At 32.9% G+C, this 19,465-nt stretch overlaps 1 protein-coding gene and 1 long non-coding RNA gene across 2 annotated transcripts; both read right to left on the reverse strand.

Moving 5' to 3' along the window:
- Positions 1-1,387: 1,387 nt before the first annotated feature.
- Positions 1,388-3,265, reverse strand: LOC146940296 (uncharacterized). The gene is made up of 3 exons (XR_015031962.1): positions 3,184-3,265; positions 2,893-3,067; positions 1,388-2,730 (listed from the first exon to the last, which is right to left on the reverse strand). It is a non-coding gene; the product is annotated as an uncharacterized LOC146940296 (long non-coding RNA).
- An 8,755-nt stretch (positions 3,266-12,020) lies between these two features.
- LOC146940297 (uncharacterized) lies at positions 12,021-13,497 on the reverse strand. The gene is made up of 3 exons (XM_085753974.1): positions 13,272-13,497; positions 12,604-12,737; positions 12,021-12,225 (listed from the first exon to the last, which is right to left on the reverse strand). The coding sequence occupies exons 1-3, from the start codon at positions 13,495-13,497 to the stop codon at positions 12,124-12,126; spliced, it is 462 nt and encodes a 153-aa protein (XP_085610100.1). The 3' UTR covers positions 12,021-12,123.
- Positions 13,498-19,465: the final 5,968 nt, after the last annotated feature.

Genomic DNA, 19,465 nt, shown 5'->3' on the forward strand with positions numbered 1-19,465 from the left:
GAACAGGAACTCTATAAAATTCGGCATGGAAGTACCTCGTGTGTTCCTTACAGTACAAGGAATCTGTAATAGATAATATGTACCTTTTTTTGACCGGTCGATAATCTATACTCAACAAATATCAATTTGATATAAAAACATAGTATAAATTAGGAGTTTTTGAAATTTTCTCCTTCAAGATAATTGGCAACTGTCTAAAATTGTAGGTGACATCCATATGCATAAACTCAACTTGGCCAACAAGTAAATGCAAATAAACCATTTCTTTTTTACAAAACAACAATTAAAGAGAACTACAAATAAATCAATATAGTTAGTTTCAGTGTTTTTCTTGAAGATTCAGTGTTAAAGAGAATAATTAAAGAGAATAAAATTAAATAATGTTGATTGATGTGATTAAGTTATTTTTGTTTTTTCTTCAAAGAAAAAATATTTGTTGTTTAATTTTTTTCATTTGATGTGAGTCTGCTCAAATGTTTTTGATTTGAGGTTTTGACTATAAAAGACGCTAATCAGAATAAGTAAGGGTGACTCTTACCAAATCATTCTTTCTAAAAATTGGTTGATTTGCGATGCCTAAATAAAATAGAGAACTGGAAGAAAAAAAAAATGAATCGCCTCATTTGTTCCTGGTGTTCAATTTCACTTCGGACTAAACAAGAAGTGGGTGAATCAACTAAACAGTAGGAGATCAATTTCCTTATGGGGATAATATATATATATATATATATATATATATATATATATATATATATGCTTACAAGTCAAAAATTGGCTTTGTTATAACCTTTAAAAAGTGCTTTTAAATTGTTTGCTTTCACAAGAATATTGATTTATCGCATCAAAAGAAAAAGAAAAAAAAATATTGATTTATAGTCAAGTTTATGGTAGAACAAGGTATTTGATAATAAATTGAGTGGAATCAAATCAGCTAATAGTTTATATGACTCCCTTAATCAAAGTTAAGATATAATTTTGAAAAAATAAACTAACGAGAATGAGCAAATAGGAAATATCTCATTTTAGTCCTGCATAAAATCTGAAAAAGTTATTTTCTGTTGGTCACACATGAAGAAAAAGTTATTTAGTACCTCAAAAGTGTACTAAATAGGAAATATCTCATTTTAGTCACACATGAAGAAAAAGTTATTTAATACCTCAAAAGTGAGGAATTTTCTGTTGGTATTGCAACAGAAAACAAAACGCAATGCCTCTTTTTACAAGCATCATCAAAACTATCTGAAGATATAATTAATAAATTGCAGTTCCTTGCAAATGTATACCTATCTATTCTATTATTCTAAAAATAAAGTTGACATAACAACACACTTCTTGTCGTAGCTCCAGGGATAAGGGGAAACCTTAGTGATGGTTTACTTTGTGGAGGAAGGGCATGAGTTCCCTACGAATGAACTTGCCTCAGATTGGAAGAGGAGAGCTGATGGACCCGTGGTGCCAAAATATCTAATTGTCAGCAGAAGAATCCACCACCTAAACAGTAAGTTGAAGTATATGGGGGTGATGGACATCAAGGAGGGGGAGGACCTCAAGGAGGTCGAGACTGGGCTTCGCAGGGTGGACGCGGAAACTATGGTGGTGGATGTGATGGTTTTGGTGGTGGTGGACATTGTGGTTGGAAGATTAACTTTCCTCAGATCTTGTTAAACTTCAGACACTTTTGTTGAATGGGAAGACGAGCTTGCCTAAGATTGGAGAGAAGGTGGAGGAGACACCAAAACTTGATAGGGTGCAGATGGAACTGAGGTAGCTTGGTGCAGCTCGGGTGCTGGTTACCTCGGGGGGCTGCCATATTAATGAACTATGTCATGGCCACTGGCAGCACCTGCACCACCATCGTATCCACCTCAGCCACCACTATATCCACGGTCTCCTTGCTGAGAAGACCCTCCTCAACCCCGAGAGCAGTATGCACCATACTGTTGTTGGGGCTGAGGAGGGCCTTCTCAGCAACAAGGCCGTGGATATGAAGGTGGCAGAGGTTTCTACGGTGGTGGCAATGACCAAGACATAGATCCTTCATATGGCGGCCCACCGAGGTAACCAGCACCTGAGCTGCACCAAGTTACCTCAGTTCCATCTGCACCCTATCAAGTTTTGGTGTCTCCTGCTCCCCAATCCGAGGAAAACTCATCTTCCTAGCCATCAGAAGTGTCTGAAGTTGAACAGTATCTGAGGCAAGTTCATCTTCCAATCACCATGTCCACCACCACCAAAACCATCACATTCATCGCCATTATTTCCGCTTCCAACTTGCGGAGCCCAGCCTTGACCTCTTTGAGGTCCTCCCCCTTCTTGATATATACTTCAACTTACTGTTTAGGTGGTGGATTCTTCTGTTGACCATCAGATCTTTTGGCACCACCAGGTCCATCAGCTCTCCTCTTCCAATCTGAGGCAAGTTCATTCTTAGGGGAATCATGCCCTTCCTCCACAAAGTAAATCATCACTAAGGTTTCCCCTTATCCCTGGAAAAGGGAGCTACGACAAGAAGTGTGTTGTTATGGCAAACCTTTTCTCCCTAAAAAAAGACAATCATCAGTTTTCTTCAACTTGTTGAGGCGGTGGACTCCTCTACAATGACCATCAGATTTCTTCCAAACCATATTGAAAGGTGCACAACACAACATGCTAAATTACTATATGGTTCATAATCCATTAACAAAAATCATACACCGGTTACATAGCCAATGTAAACAGATCAAACAACACCTATGAAAATAAAATATCAAAAATCAACATCCAAAAGTGAAATCAATTTGCACATGAACTGGATATGAGAGAGTATATAAATAATACATGTGAGTTCCTCAACTCAGTTCTTTATACCAGCATACAACCATTACGACATGTAGATGGAGAAAAAAATCATACCTTTTTGCAATGGAAATGTCATTTGCAACATCAACGTCTAAGAAAGCATATTTCTTGTCCCTAAATGGTGAAAAAATTGAATAAGACATTGGTTCTTGTTTGTTGTTTTCCCAGGAAGCATCATTTTTTTCATGTAATGCCCTATCAACATTTGAGACGCCGTTTTTCTGCAGATCTGCTATGTAGAGAGTATACATTTTATCAACATAATGAATTGAGTTAGATAAGAATCAAAGACTACGTTGGAAACGAGCTATGTTACAATTAAATCACAAGATAAGTTACATATACCTTTCGCCTTATGCCTTCATTTACATCAGAAAGTTCAAGTTCCATTGTTGAAGAATAGCTCACATTTTCTTTTGTGCAGTCTGAAATTCTTATGAACTCACAATCAACCTTTTTCTTATGCAACAAGGCGTGAAGAACACTTGGAACTTGAACAATTTTCACTAAATTTTTGGTCAAATATGGAGTAGCAGACAAATAACACAATTACGTCATTGACACTGAATTTTGGCAACATTAGGCTAAACAATTTTCAATGAATTAACCAAAAATTTTGGCATCTTTAGGCAAAAGCATTATGTTTCTTGCGGGGAAAATCAGAAACTGAAAAAGCAGTGGGATAAGAAAAGTCATGGTTCAAACTCAAATTGAAAGAAAAACAATTACCAGAGTAAAAATGATTGTTGTTGTCATCATTGGTCATTTTCACCATTTACCACCCACCATCACTCCATCTTCTTATTCTTTTGATTATTCTTTGCATTCGTCTCACACTTACAAAAAATAATTTTATTCTTACAAATTAAATTTGGAAAAAATAAAATCCCATCAGTTTCTTATAAAATTCAAAGTTTGGAATGAAAGATTTCAAATTCAGAAAGACAATACTGATACTGAGTAAAATTCTTTCTACATTACCCTTTAAATTATCAATCAATATAGTAATTATAACAATAGTAGGATAATTAAAAGCTAGACTTATATCACAAGATTTAGAGGAACAATCTGAGTTGTATCTCAAGTCAATATATACAAGCTATTTAAGTGGCTCCCTTAATCAAATTTAAGATATAATTTTGGAACAACTAATTAGAGAGAACCGCATAATGATATCATATTATCATCTACACAAACCTCTTGTATCTTTCAAAGTAACCTTAAAACGGAAAGAATATTAGAGAAATAAAAAACCGAAGATCGGGAACATAATCGTCTTGTTTCTTATATGTAATGTTATAATAAATAGAATTTAGACACTATTGATAATTTCCCACTGAGTAAACTCTCTGTGATATCATGTAGATCCTCAAATAATTGAGAAATGTAATATAAAGTACAATATTTTGGAAATCTTTGGTAACACCATTAAGTACATAATTTTTCAAACCACAAGAAACAATATTTTTCTTAAATTTAGAGAACAATGAATAACAACGATATTAAATTCAGATAGACATTTTCCCTCATGAGTATAGTTGATATTTATAACATATCCAAGAACAGGATTATACCTTTTTTTCAATGGAAATGCATTTTGCAACGGTATCATCTGAGGCATTACTGATGGTATCTTCATCTGAGAAAATCTCATTGTAGCTTGGACCATTTACATTGTGCCGAGATGGAGACAAAAGTGAATCTGAAGTTGGTTCATTTGTTGTTTCCCCGGGAAGCATGTACCTTATCATGCAATGCCCAATCAACAATGAAGACACTGTTCTTCCACGGGTTCCAATTCGCTATGTAGAAAGTACACATCATCATATTAACATAATGAATTAAGTTACATAAGAATCAAATACTCCTCCCGGGAGCTGAGCTATTTTACAATTAAAACATAAATCACAAGATACCTTTTGCGTGCTTGGAAATCTTGAACTCTACAGCACCCTGATTGCCTCCTCCCCTAAATTTTCATGGCTAACAGGACATATCTGATATAGGGACGTTCAAGCAATCATTCAAATATCAAATTTCAATTATATCTAAGTACTATACCTGTGTAAAATGTTTAGAAATCTTTTATTTCATTTTTTCCCTTAGTTTTTAAGATCAAGACAGTGCACTATATCAAGCTGCTATATGTATTTTTGGTTCGATTTCATTAGAAGCTAAGCAAAGACATCAATTTAAAAAAAAACAAGTCATTAATTAGTCCAGTTATCAAATCTATCAAACCAAATCTAAACAAAACGGAAAACACTTCATCAATAAGTTTTTTTGAACATAAATTATAAAATCCAGGAGGTCATACCATAGTATATGAGTCGTATGTCTGATCTTCCGAACGTTCACGTCGTGCAGAAACTTCAATTAAAAAATTGAATGTGGGGCATTTTGTAGCAGATGAAGAATCACCATCAAGATCAATATAGGATTGAAGACTGAATTGCCTCCTGTTAGGTTCAAAATAGATCAGCATCAGCAAGTTATTTCTAGCAAAAGAACTCCATTTTGCATGTTAAACAAAGTACATCTCAAAATAAAAGAGCATTACAAATAATAAGTCAACTCTATTTATGCATGTATGTCTTACACTGATACAGATGCACAAGCTCACAAAATACCAACAAGCAACAAAAAATAATTGAAAGTTAAGAGATACACAAAAAATCATAGATCAAACAGCACTTATTAATCTTGTTTAATTTATAAGGTACCAAAAAATAATACAAAAAATCATAGATCAAACAGAAGACAACTCAACCAATCTTAAGTTCAGAGATACACAAAAAATCATAGATCAAACAACACTTATTAATCTGCTTTAATTTATAAGGTATCAATTTTTTCCTAATGTTAAGCAAAAGAACACATTTTTTTCATACACACATATTATTAAAATCAAATAAAAAAACAAAGATGCTATTAACTTGTTATGATATGCTAGACTAGTGATGTAAACTTATTTATACAAATTTGAAGATGTTGATAACTACATACATTTTCATTTATTACGTGCAAATCTTATAATCATGTTTTTTTAACTTTAGTTAATATTTTATTCTTCGTATGACTCTTTTTTAAGTCAAAAAACAGGTACAAATAAAGGGAAAAAAATATATGGACATAAAGCTAACCCAACAAAATCATAAATTAATAAATAAACAAGAATCAAAAAAGTGAAAAGATAAATAAAAGAGTGTTAATTTATAGAAAAATATTTCTCAAGAAATAATGGTTGGGAAAAAAATAGTGATAATATACTTTTTACTTCTAGATAAAGAAAAATTAAAGAGTGTTAATTTATATAAAATATTGCTTGTTAATTTTTTTATATAAAAATATTTCTAAAGATATTGATCGAGAAAAAAACAGCGGTATTATACTTTTTACTATACATAAAGAAAAAAAATGATATCGGTCAAAATTCGATTGAACTCTTAATTGATTTCACCATTTCATATTTATATATACTTTTGACTAAGGTGTTAGAAGTATTAAATTTTCCCCTAAAAAAAGAAGTATTAAGTTTTATAATTACCAAGTTAGTAAAATATTAGTGCATGGTGTTAGTTATCAAATAAAATACACTGAACCATCGAACCCAAAGCCGGCCTTAAATAAAATCATTAAATTACAATTTCTACCTTTAGGTTCTCAAATAAAATATTCATGCTTACAGAGACTTGCTTGGAGAACTTGCTTAAAGCTCATAAGAGAATGCTTAATCAAATGCCACAAAAGAAAAAGTATATCTAAGTTTAGATAGTATTGAGTTCTACTTAATAACCGAAGATCACGCCTAAAAAATACACTTTTTACATAAAACTCAATACAGTAAACATGAAAGAATTTAGACAAAGCAACAAAATGCATCATGCAAGTCGCATAGAAGCCATCGCATCACATTCTTCCTTGGCAAAGCAGCCCCTCATGAAAATGCATACACATTCTGTTTTTTCACTAAATCTCAATCTTGAACATCTTGTTCATTGCCAGTTTCTTATGCATCTTTCTTGAAGCTGCAAACAGAAAACCATCCGCGATATTTTGACGAAAACTAAACCATACCTTAATAATTTGTATAAAGAACTCAAAATTCATTCAACAAATACTTCAATCAATCAAAAACTAAAAAATGTAGGAAAATGAAACAGAATGTTATCAATCAAAAACCATAATTTCAATCAATCAATTTCATTAGGAGATAAGCAAGTAAATTCAATGTTATAAATTATAACAATAACATACCGGTTATCAATCAATCAAAAAATGTAGGAAAATGAAACAAAACCTAGCAAAAACTAAAAAAATACTTCAGTGATAAGTTCTGCTAAGCATAAATTACAAAATTCAGGAGGTCTTAATCTTCTGAGCGGTCCCGGAGCACGGAAACTTCAATGTTAAAATAAAATACATGGCATTTTACTATAATTGGGAAGTCTCTTTCCCAAGTATGAATCATGATACAGCCTCACAAGCTGCTCCATAACAACACAATTCACGCCTCTAGAAGTTGCTTATGGAGTAATTGTTACCTACACAACCAAGAGCAGAAATACTAGCAATTAGTATAATTAAAAGGATAAACAGTAAGTAATTATACAAATCATTGAAAGTGGAACTTACATCATACTGATGAAGGGTTTTTTAAAGGTAACTCAGAAGAAAAAAAATTGGTTTACCATAACAGCACACTTCTTGCCATAGCTCCCCTTTCCAAGGAAGGGAAAACCTCAGTGATGATTTACTTTGTGGAGAGGAGGCATGCGTCTCTTAAGAATGAAATGTCATTTGTCCTAGATCCTGTTCAACTTCAGACACCTCTGGTGGCTGGGAAAATACTTGCCTCAGATTGGGGAGAGGTGGAGATGACACGAGAACTTAATAGGCTGAAGATGGAACTTAGGTTGCTTGATGCAGCTCGGTGCTGTTTACATCAGTCTGCCGCCATATGAAGAAACTACAGCATGGCAACCGCCAGCACCTGCACCATATTGGTGTTGGAGGTGGCCAAGACGTAGTTCCTTCATATGGAGGCCTGCCGAGGTAACCACCACCTGAGCTGCATCAAGCAACCTAAGTTCCATCTGCACCCTAACCAGTTTTCGTGTCTCCTCCACCTGCTCCCCATTCTGAGACAAGTTCATCTTCCCACCAGAAGTGTCTGGATTTGAATAGGATCCAAGGCAAATTCATTTTCTCAACTCCCAACCACCATAACCATCTTTTTCCCCTTCTTGATGTCCAACACCCCTATATACTTCAGTTTATTGTTGAGGTGGTGGACTGTTCTGCTGATCATCAGATCTTTTGGCACCACCAGGTTCATCAGTTCTCTTCTTCCTAACCATATTGAAAGCTGCACACACACACACAACACAACAGACTAAATTACTATATGGTTCATAATCCATTAACAAAAATCAAACACCAGAAACATATCCAACGTAAACAGATCAAACAAGAAATATTAAATGAAATTATCAAAAACCAACATCTAAAAGTGAAATCAATTTGTACATGAACTGCATATGAGCATACAATCAATAAAAACTAAGTAATATGAAAAACAAAAACATTTAGATGGAAGAAAGGAGCATACAAACATTGCTTATGGTATTTTCTTCATGTGAAACAAAATCATTGGTGCTTGGAAGATACGAATTGTCCCTAAATGGTGAAAAATTGAATCAAAGATTGGTTCATGTTTGTTGTTTCCTCAAGATGCGTCTTTCTTGTCATGTAATGCCCAATCAACATTCGAGATGCCGTTTTTCCGTGGGATCCAAATCTGCTATGTAGAAATTATGCATTGTTTTATCAACATATTGAATTGAGTTAGATAAGAATCAAATAGTACACTGAAAATTGATCTACTGATACAAATAATTTACATAGATATTGCAAGATAAGTTACAGATACCTTTTGCAAGATTGGGAAGCTTGAATTCTGCACAATCCTTATTTTTAATTTTGCTCCTAGTTTTATTTCTTTAGCTTTGATGGCTGGTAGTTCTTGTGTTTCTTTCACTAGAGGCTTCTAGGTGTTTTTTTTTGTTGGAGTTTAACCCCTTTTGCTCTCTATATTCTTTTGTGCACAAGATAGAAAACATATATTTCCTCTTTATATTTTCTCTCACTCTCAACACTAGGAAAAACCTTACTGTATATTTCCTCTCTATATTTTCTCTCACTCTCAACAAGTTCTAATTGTTGGTGTTGTGTTACTGCTTGATAGGATGAATGAAATAGTGGAAATGAACTTGGTATTTATAGAAGAGGTAAACCTTGGTTCCTTACATGCAACAAGCCACTTGTCTTTCATGCAAAACACCAAGTGTGCAACATGTCAACATGTCACTTGTCAACGCATGCAACTATCCATTTAACCCCTTTGCATACATGAAAATGCAACTTGTCTTACATGCACCATGGACACGTGTCTTGGCTTTACCAATCACAATATTGGGCTTTGATCATCATTTGGGCAAATTCCATTCACAATCTTGGGCTTGAATCACAATTTGAGCTCATATCACTTGCAAAAATATTGTGTTTTTCTTATGTACAAGTCGTTATTGTCAATCACTCGACAATCACTCTCTCACGCAACGTAACTTTTTCTCAGACTACATGGCGTAAAAAACTGAAAAGTTTATTTTGGTTTGCTGGGTTACGAGGTAGAGATAGGTACTTACTTTTATAGAACTAAAACCTCCAGGATGAAGAAAACTTGGAAGACATTCACTAGTCAAATTTACACTAAATTTTGTGCAAATTTGACTAGTAGACAAATAATACAACACAAGTTTTTGGCATCATTAGGCAAAAGGGTTTTGATTTGTTTTGTTTTCCCTGTTGCAGGGAAAAGCAGAAAGTGAGAAAGCATAGGGCTAAGAAAAGCCATGGTTGAAACTCAAATGGAAGAGGGAGAAAACAATTACCATAATTTATTTATAAATAGAGACCCTTTCTAGCAGATATTGTGATGTTGTTACAGAGTTGTGGCAAGAGTTTATCTTATTATCCTACAATGCCTCGACCAGACGCATCTTAAATCTTAATATACAAAACAAATTGATATCTGAAAAATTGAATTTTGACAAGATCAACGATTGTATGTAGGATTTACTTCCACGTTAAGATAAGACATATTTGTGCTATGACATTCCAAATCCAACCAACTTAGATGGTGACGCAGTCGATGATGCACAAACTCTCGAATTTTTCAACACAATTACTACTTCGGAAATTTGAAATCACAAGGTGAAATTGAAAGTTGGAGTGTCAATGATGCTATTAAGGAACATAGATCAAAACCTCTTCATAGAAGTTGATTGCCACTTTATTAAAACCTTGTTTGTGATCTCAAATGATCAGTTAACTGGTTAACTGATATCTTAACTAAATCTATATGGCGACCTCGAATGAACAAAATTTAAGGTTAGGAATACAGGTTTTCATATGCAGAAAGACAATAATGCCAAACTACTGAGTAAAATATCTTGCTACATGATCGATTAAATTGGTTTAAAGTTTAAGTCCAATATAAATAATCCCACTAGGATAGTGCAAGCTAGAATGAACAAATACTTGTTATGCAAGAATGAACAAATAGGAAATATCTCATTTAGCCCTGCATAAAATCTGAAAAAGCTCATTTTAGTATCTCACACATGAAGAAGAAGTCATTTAGTCCCTCAAAAGTGAATAAGCTTGTAATATCATGTCTTCACCACGTTTATATGAACAGAAATATAACCAAGTTAATATTTTTCTGTTGGTATGGCAACAGAAGAAAACGCAATGCCTCTTTTTACAAGCATCATTGAAACTATCCAATTCATGCCTGTCTATTCTATTATTCTAAGAATAAAGTTGACATTAGCAATTCCTGAGAAAAAGCAGCCCTGTTACGTCTCTCTTGGACATCCAATTCATCGCTAGTATCCGTTGCATCTGTTCCAATGCTGCAAACATGAAACCATCATCAAAATTTCAGCGTTGGCTGTATATGGGAAGATACGTTTCCTAAACCTTATTTCAATAACTAATTTGAAAAACAGCATACCTTATTAATGTGTATAAAGTACTCAAAATCAATACAACAAATATTTAATAGAGAATGTTTGGAATGTATTACAGTTACCGCGTTAGAATTCTGATATTGCTACACGTTTTACAAGTAATTAAATAAACATGTTCTAAGAGACGAAGAGTATAGATATACTTCTCAAGAGAATGTGATTGTGAACCATAGATATTAAATAAAGTCAAGTAATTCTTTCCAGAGAAGGGAGTGCCACGGAAAGAAAATAATGATAAAGCAATGAGTAAACCTCTTGCTACATGATCCTTTAGATTGTCAATATACTAATATACGAGAGATTTAGAGAAACCATCAGAATTGTATCTTAAGTCAACAAAAACAGGCTATTAAAGTGAGTATCAGTACATGTGTGTATTGGCATGCATTATGTGACTCCCTTAATCGAATTTAAGATATAATTTTGGAAAAAAAATTTGGGATATTGAGGGTATGATATCACACATACACACATCTCTCGTATCTTTCAATGTAACCTTAAAACGGAAAGAATATTAGATAAATGAAAATTCGAAAAGCAGATTTTTTGGAAATCTATAGTAAGTTGCTAACATCATCAGCTGCATAATTTTCCTTACCACATGAAGCAATTTTTATTTAATGAAGCGAACAATGATGTTAAATTCAGATAGAAGAATTCACTTATAAGTTTAGTTTATATTTATAACATATCTAAGAACAAGAGATTTGCAAATACTGCAAAGGAAAAAATATTTAATTTTTAATCATGTTCCTTTAATGAGTTTAATTTATATTTATGAGTTCCCCAACTTTGTTCTTTTTCTTCATACCAGCATACCACTATTACAATATATATACCACAAAGGACCATACCTTTTTGCAATGGATGTGTCGTTTGCAACGAAAACATCTGAGGCATTGCTGATGGTATCTTCTTCATCTGAAAGAATATCATTCAAGCTTTCAAGATACACATTGTCCCTAAACGCTGGCGAAATCGAATCAGGCATTGGTTCATGTTTGCCGTTTTCCCAGGAAGCATCTTTCATGTCATGCAATGCCCAGTGAACATGTAAGACGCCGTTTTTTTTCAGAGGGTTCCAAATCCCCTATGTAGAAAGCATACATCGTACATCGATATATCAGCATATTGAATTGGGTTAGATAAGAATCAAATACTTCTACGCTGAAACTGAGCTATTTTACAATTAAAGCACACAAATCACAAGATAATTTACAGATACCTTTTGTGAGTTCTGCACCATCCTGATTGCATCCTCCCCTAAGCTTTCATTGCACACAGGACAAATCTGATATAGGAACAGTGTAGCAGTCATTCAGATACCAATTTTCAATTATATCCAAGTACAATACCCATGTTAAATGTTTAGAAATGTCTTGTTTCAATTTTCCTTAGTTTTTGACTAAGATGGTTGCTTCATGCTCATCTTTTTATTGAGATCAGGACAAGTGCACTATATCAAGCTGATACAGAAATTCTCTGTTGAATTTCATTAGCAGCTAAGCAAGGACATTCATTTTTACAAATTATAACAATGTCAATAGTCCAGTTATCATTCAATCAAAAAATATCGGAAAAGGAAACCAAATCTAACAAAAACCCAAAGATATACTTCAGCAATAAGCTCTGCTAAACATAATAAGTTATAAAATTCAGGAGGTCATACCATATTATATGCATCATAATCTACTGAACGGTCACCGCCAGTTGAAACTTCAATGTCGAAATCACATACAGGACATTTTACAATCAATAGATTAACCTCATCCGAACCAACTTGATTTGAAACTGAAGTATCATCTGTTAGGTTCAAAATGGATCAGCATCAGAATGTTATTTCTAGAACAAGAACTCCAATTTGCTTGACATACAAACTACGTCTCAAAATTAATAAAAAAACCGAAGAAAAAAAATGTCTTACACCGATACATATGCACAAGATCACAGAAACCAACAAGAAAGAAATAAAGAAAGAAAGAAATGATGCTAAAAAGGGGAAAATTTGTTTCAGCTAACATTTGTAAAGGACTTCTTTTTTTTTTTTTTTTTTGAGAGAATTTGTAAAGGACTTCGTTTAAAGGTTTTCATGATAATCCCATTTAATTTTAAAAACTCCATAACAATGAAAAGGTTTAATTTTTAACCTCCCTTTTCCTTCATCCAAATTAACAACAAACTTTTAGGGTCCATTCAATCAATACTCAGGAAGACATCCTGAGCTAATTTAAAGACTTGACAAACAGAACCTAACTTCATTTCTAAGGTACCAACATACATAAAGAACAGGTTCACACACATAAAGAAAGATTATTAAAATCAAATAAAAAAAAAAACCTTTCTCATCTCCAGAAATACTGTGATCGTCAACCTCATTCGTCATGCGAATATTTGATGGACTTCTAATTCTGATCCTTCTTATAATCCTCATGTCTTCTTCATTGATATTCGAAAGTTCAAGATTCATTGAAGCGAAATTGTCAAAAACAGAAGAATCTTCTGGCACCTCAGTAGTTGTTGTTGAAGATGAACTCAAGTTGTTTTCCTCTGTGCAATTCGTCATTGTCAATCAGTCGACAATCACTCTCTCACGCAACCTTTTTCTAAGTCAAAAAGCCGTAGAAAACTGAAAACTGAAAAGCTACTTATACATACATACAAAAAGAAAAGTCTGTGTGTGTGTATAATGTGAAGCCAAGAAAGCCTTTGCATGTCAAGATAGTAATAGTACTGACTTCAAGGAAACGGTTACTTGTACCGGTGCCCGGTGGACATTTGGAACATATTCATCGGTCGAATTTACCCTTACTTTTGCATAGCAGACAAATAATAATAATAACAACTTCTAAAACCCTTAATTTTAGCATCATTGGGCTAAACAATTTACAATGAAGTAATCCAAGAAAATGAAGTAGCAAGTGGGAGATAAAAACATGTACCGTAGTGAAAGCCCTGAAATGCATGTCCATGTTTCTTCTGTTGATGAAAAAAAAAAAAAACTATTTGTGCCTTTATCACAATTTTAACGTGGCATGGGTGGAATTAATTAAAGTGTTTATGAAATCACAATTTTATGAGCTAGAGTTGAATGATACTGTCCTATCATGTGTTGAAGAAATACAAGATAAACTTGCAGTGATAAGGACAACCTTGTTGAATGAGCAATGAGGGGTTAATCACTGAGCACACACCAAAGTGTTTGGAAACTATGATGAGAATTCGGATGACACAGTCACTATCCCTCTACAAATTCAATGATGATGACTGTTTTTTCTGATTATTATGTTGCTTACTTCGATGATTTGGAGAAGTTATGCTTTGTTCTTATTTGCAGCTGTTGGGAAAACTTGAAGTATATGTTTCTTTACATATTTGAATGTAAATCATAATTAACTTTAACATTTTATAGTTAATTTTACGGTTTTAGGATACAACATTTATTTACTTTTAATTTATTTCTTATATGTGTCCTCCACTTGAATAAATTTTATATGAGGTGTATCAACCACTAAATATGGGTATAAGTATCAACCGAGATTCAAACATTGATTCATAATATTGCGAGACCCTTGTCCCTCCGCTAGACCTATCCCCTGTTGGTCGTTTTAAATATTATTCTATCATTTAGCAATTTGTTTGAACATTATTATTAAATGAGGTAATAAAAAAATTGAGTGACTAAATGAGGTAAAATTAACTAATATATTTTGGATTTTGAAATAATAGTGTTTGTTTATATGTTCAAGATTCAAAGAATAGCTTGAAGAGTGACAACATCACTCACTCTAATGGCTTTTTTGTTTTGCAAAAAAGTGGAAGGAAAGTTTGACAAAGAAAAGAAAATGGCAATATTTGTTATTCTTCCTTCGTTTGGAACATATTCCCTCCGGTCACTATTATAAGCAAAAATCAACTTTTTAGGTTCATTCATTAAATGATGTATTTGGTCTACATTATTGACCAAATACATTATTTAATGAATGAACCTAAAAAGTTGATTTTTGTCTATAATAGTGACCGGAGGGAATAGAATGATACTTATGGTTGAGAGTTGAGACCCACGGTAAAAGTCTTTCCTTATTGTGGACAGAAAGTTGTGGAGAGTCATCATTTTGATGAAAATTACAAAATAGACATTGTATAACTCATTCAGTTTCAAAATGATTGCGTCATTTGTAAAAAAAAAAAAAAATCCTAAAATAAGTAACTCGTTTTACTTTTCAATGCAATATTAATTACTTTTTTCTAATTATAACTTTAATTAATACTCCCTCCGTTTTAAAATACATGTCCAAGTCAACCACTTCACACATGCCAATGCACAATTTAAACTGTTAATATCTCTAATTATCTAAAGTAAAAAATTATAAAAATTTAATATTTTGAAAATATTTGTCGAGACAAATCAAACAACATCTTACATGTTAATATTTGTATTTATAGATTACTTAAAAAATATAGTCAAAGTAAGTCAGTGAATAGTGCATATTGCAAAAAATGGACATGTATTTTGAAACGGAGGGAGTATTACTTTCATCTCTTTCAATTCAATATATTACTTCCTCCGGTCTCATTTACAAGAGAAAGTTGACTTTTTAGATACATTAAATAATGTATGTACCTAGTCAAGAACCTAAACTAAATACATAAATTATTTAATGTATCTGAAAAGTAAATTGTCTCTTGTAAATAGGACCGGAGGGAGTATATTTTGTATTTATGATAATAGTGAATGCACAAATACTTGATAAGACACTCACCTATTTTTCTCTCTTTTTCAGTTATACGTTTTTTTTCCTAAATATTTGTGAAATAAACAAAAGGCTTGGTTATTATGGACGGAGATATGTTAATTATTTTTCATTTTTCATATTATTTTTCTTAGAAATGTCAAAATAAAATATATTAACTAATCCGAGGAAGTTTTCCAGCACAATATATGCTAGAAAAAACTTGAAAAGAGTTACAAAGTTACAAGACAAAGTCCAACGCAGACAAGAAAAACAAAAAAGAAACAAGCTAGGAAACATATTGCAAGCAATGAAGAGGATTAAGCCTCTAACATTGGTAATCAAAAGTGATGTATCTCGCTTTCAACCACCGATAAGACTGCAACTTATTTTCTTAGACATAAAGGTTGCAATTGTTCCTCGCTTTGAATATTATGATTGTGTAATTTAATAAAATAATAATTTTAAATTACATATATTATTTTTATGTTGGGGTATTTTAGTCTCCTAAAAAAATATGTTTATTTCTTTCCTTCCACTTTTAATTTTATCGAACAACTAAATAATCATCTCAATTCTCACATTTTACTCACTTTATTTCCTCTTAACATGCTTGCCTGCTTTCTTTTCTTTCTATTGTGATCCAAACAAAGCATATGACTTTCTTTCCAACCCACGTTATCTTATTTTGTAAAATATTTGTAGGTTCCACTATTTAAAAAATGAATTTCACATAAAATGGTGGGACCAATATAAAATTCATTCGATAAAAGAGTGAAGGTTGAAAAAAAGACAGTTAGTCCATCGCTTTTCAATATTAAAAACTCAATTCATGTATATGTAATCAGATGATATATTTGTCCGATTTCTTTTTTGGGTTACCATTATATTTCTATGAAGTTCCACTGTCGCATAGTAGTGGCTAGTCTCTATCGGAGAATCTGTGGTGCACACAAGGTGAGTTCTCCCCTCCATATCAGATTTTTTTCATACGCATGAGTCAGGAATCAAACATCTAACCAGATGCTTAAGAGGTAAAAGTCCCTTACCATATGGACCAATCCATATTGTTGGTTATCTACCAATTTCCTTGCAAATTGAGAAATACCACTTGAACCAATTCATATTATTAAATGGAAAATTACCTCATTATACATTAATTATAACCTTATAAATTGTTGGTGTATTAATCAAGTATTTGTATATTAACTTAAAGTCGTGTACTTGAGTCGGACACTAAGTTTCAAAAAAAAAAAATTAAGTCGAATTGTTCAAATAACCTAAGTTTGAATAATGCCGAAACAATCCTTAATTAATCAGATGTTACTCAGCTCCCAACTAAACTTTGGATAACCAACGTCTCGTCGCTTCATAATTAGAGGTTTAAAAAAATTATGGGTTTATATGAACAATCATTAATAAAATGAAAAAAATGTGCGCCATTACAGAGACAATATCGTATTTACTTTGAAGGCTGTGTCCAAATTGACGCAAATGATTACAATGATAAAAATGAGCTTTACCATGTTGAGTATATAGTGCATACATGTGTCTTGTAGGTGGTGCCCTCACAACAACATAGTCAACCGATTAAAGATAAAAAAGTAAAAGAAAAGTGTATACATCCTTTAAACTCATTACAATGTAATTGTCCACCGATCGTTATATATCAACATTCCAAAGCCAAATTTAGTTGAAAAATGTTCAAATATTGTGTATGATTAAAAAGAGAGTCAACAACAAGATCATTGTGTCTGATTAACCACCTATACAAAATCTAGTTGGCATGATTAAACTGCTTTCAGTTTCACACACTACCCACCATGTAGTATACTGTACACTGTTTATTTATCTTACAAACGACCAAACACATGAGGACATGCTCAGTGCCTGACTTCTTATAAACTCATCAACAACAGAGATAATGACCAAAAAGAATAGTATACAAAAACTCTTTTAGATGAATATTGAAATCATATATAAATTCTTCTGCAGAAAATAAATTTGCTACATTATCTCAATGTGTGATATATCTATCTACCGTTGAAGTGTTAAGTGTATTAGAGATACTAGTTGTAGTAGTATATATACTTGTAATAACCCCATTAGTGGGACAACTTCATCATTTGTAATATTCACTTTTATCATCAATAGAAATAATTTTGAGTTTTCTCTCATTCCTTCTTGGATATCATGTTTCCTAACATGGTATCAGAGCTAATCTGGTATCCACCTTGAAGGATATTTTCCGCTGCATTTTCTTGAGAAAATCCAAATTTTCTCTCTTTCACTTTCTTTCTCTTGTTTCATTTTCCTTCATTTTCTTTTCTTCCTCGATCATTTTCATCGATTTCTTCAGCTTTGTTCTGGCATGATTCTACTTCAATCACAAATTCGGTTTTCTGGATTAGAATCCATTTTCTGATTGATTTTCACATTCGATTCGAGTTTCTTGCTCGAAATCACTCGTTATTGCGTTTTTTCCCAAATCTTAGGGTTTGCGATTCAGTTATGCTCGCAATTTCTTTTCTCTTGATTCCCTTCTTGTTTCAATTTCTTTTCTGATCAAATTCACATCTCGTCTTCTCGGTTTGAATCTCGAAACTATGACATTCTTATCAGTCTCCTGTCGCGATTCTTGCTTCAATTTTGTTCGAGTCTCGCGTTTTGGTTTTGGATTCTATTCGTTCTTGATTGTGTCAATTTTCCCCAATTCTAGGGTTTCAGTTTCGTCTTTCATCCAAGAAAATTCCTTTCAATTCGATTTTGATTCCTTTCACTTTCTGATTCGATTTCTTGATTGGAATCTACTTTCTTGTTCAATTCTGCTTCTTCTGATTGTACTGATCTTTCCTTCTTCAATTTACGGATTCAGTTTCCATCTCTCTTTTCATGTTCAATTCGAAAATCTCAGTTGATCGAAATTTTCAATCAATGAATCTTTGAACTTCTTGTTGAGTATGTTTTTTGTTCTTGCAATTGCGATTACAATTCCTTATTGCAATTTCTTTCCAGATTCGATTTGATAGCTTCAATTTCTTAAGTCAATTCGAAACTCTTTGTTTGTTCCAAACTCTAGTGATTTTGTTTTTCAAATCTTTGATTCGGCTCGGAGTCGTGTTTTACTGCTGTGTCGTATTGAGTATTCAGTTTTCAGAAATGAGTTATGTTGATATTGCAGTATGTGACTATTGTGCTCACCAGGTGTTTGTGGAAAGTCCTCATTGAAATTATATTGGTGTTGCATTCAGTTTTCCAACAATGGTTATTGGTGTTTGTTCTGTATAGTTGCTCATACATCATGGTATAATTGTGTGGGAACTGCTAGCTACTGGATTTACTCTCTTGCAAGGAGATGTGCAACATTGCAGAGTTTGTGTACTGCAGTTAAGCCTTTTCATAACTTGGTAGCTTCTTCATTTGTGAATAGTTTTCACTGTTAGAGCAATTATTTGGGAGTTGTTTGATGTCTGAAGCCTGAAATTTGGTTATTGGTTGCTTCTGGTTCAATTTTATTTTCTTGTCATGATTTTTGTAACTATGATCGATGTTGCTGGTTCTGTTCATGGAGGCACAGAGAATGAATTTTATGGCAGCACAGATGATGCACTTTGTGTAGTATTGATGACTGGTTTTGGGGTTTTAACATAGGTGTTCCTACCTCTTCACTTGGTATTTTTCTGCCTATTCTGCACAAATGTATATTGCAGTTCCTGTTCAATGATGTTGTTGGTTCGCTTCTTGAAGCTTTGGCATATTAGTTGTGGTTACATATTCCACAAGTTTTGGATATTATTCTGT

Source organism: Medicago sativa, chromosome 3, assembly GCF_051527215.1.
Source record: "Medicago sativa cultivar Bolivia chromosome 3, Bolivia_mono, whole genome shotgun sequence".
Classification (NCBI taxonomy): domain Eukaryota; kingdom Viridiplantae; phylum Streptophyta; class Magnoliopsida; order Fabales; family Fabaceae; genus Medicago; species Medicago sativa.

Excerpts from the sequence above, each read along its gene's own strand:
- LOC146940297 (XM_085753974.1), bottom strand. The coding sequence starts at position 13,497 with ATGACGAATTGCACAGAGGAAAACAACTTGAGTTCATCTTCAACAACA. Across the intron at positions 12,738-13,271 it reads TATTTCTGGAGATGAGAAAG|ATGATACTTCAGTTTCAAAT; the intron begins GTTTTTTTTTTT and ends TGAACCTAACAG. Across the intron at positions 12,226-12,603 it reads ATTATGATGCATATAATATG|ATTTGTCCTGTGTGCAATGA; the intron begins GTATGACCTCCT and ends TTCCTATATCAG.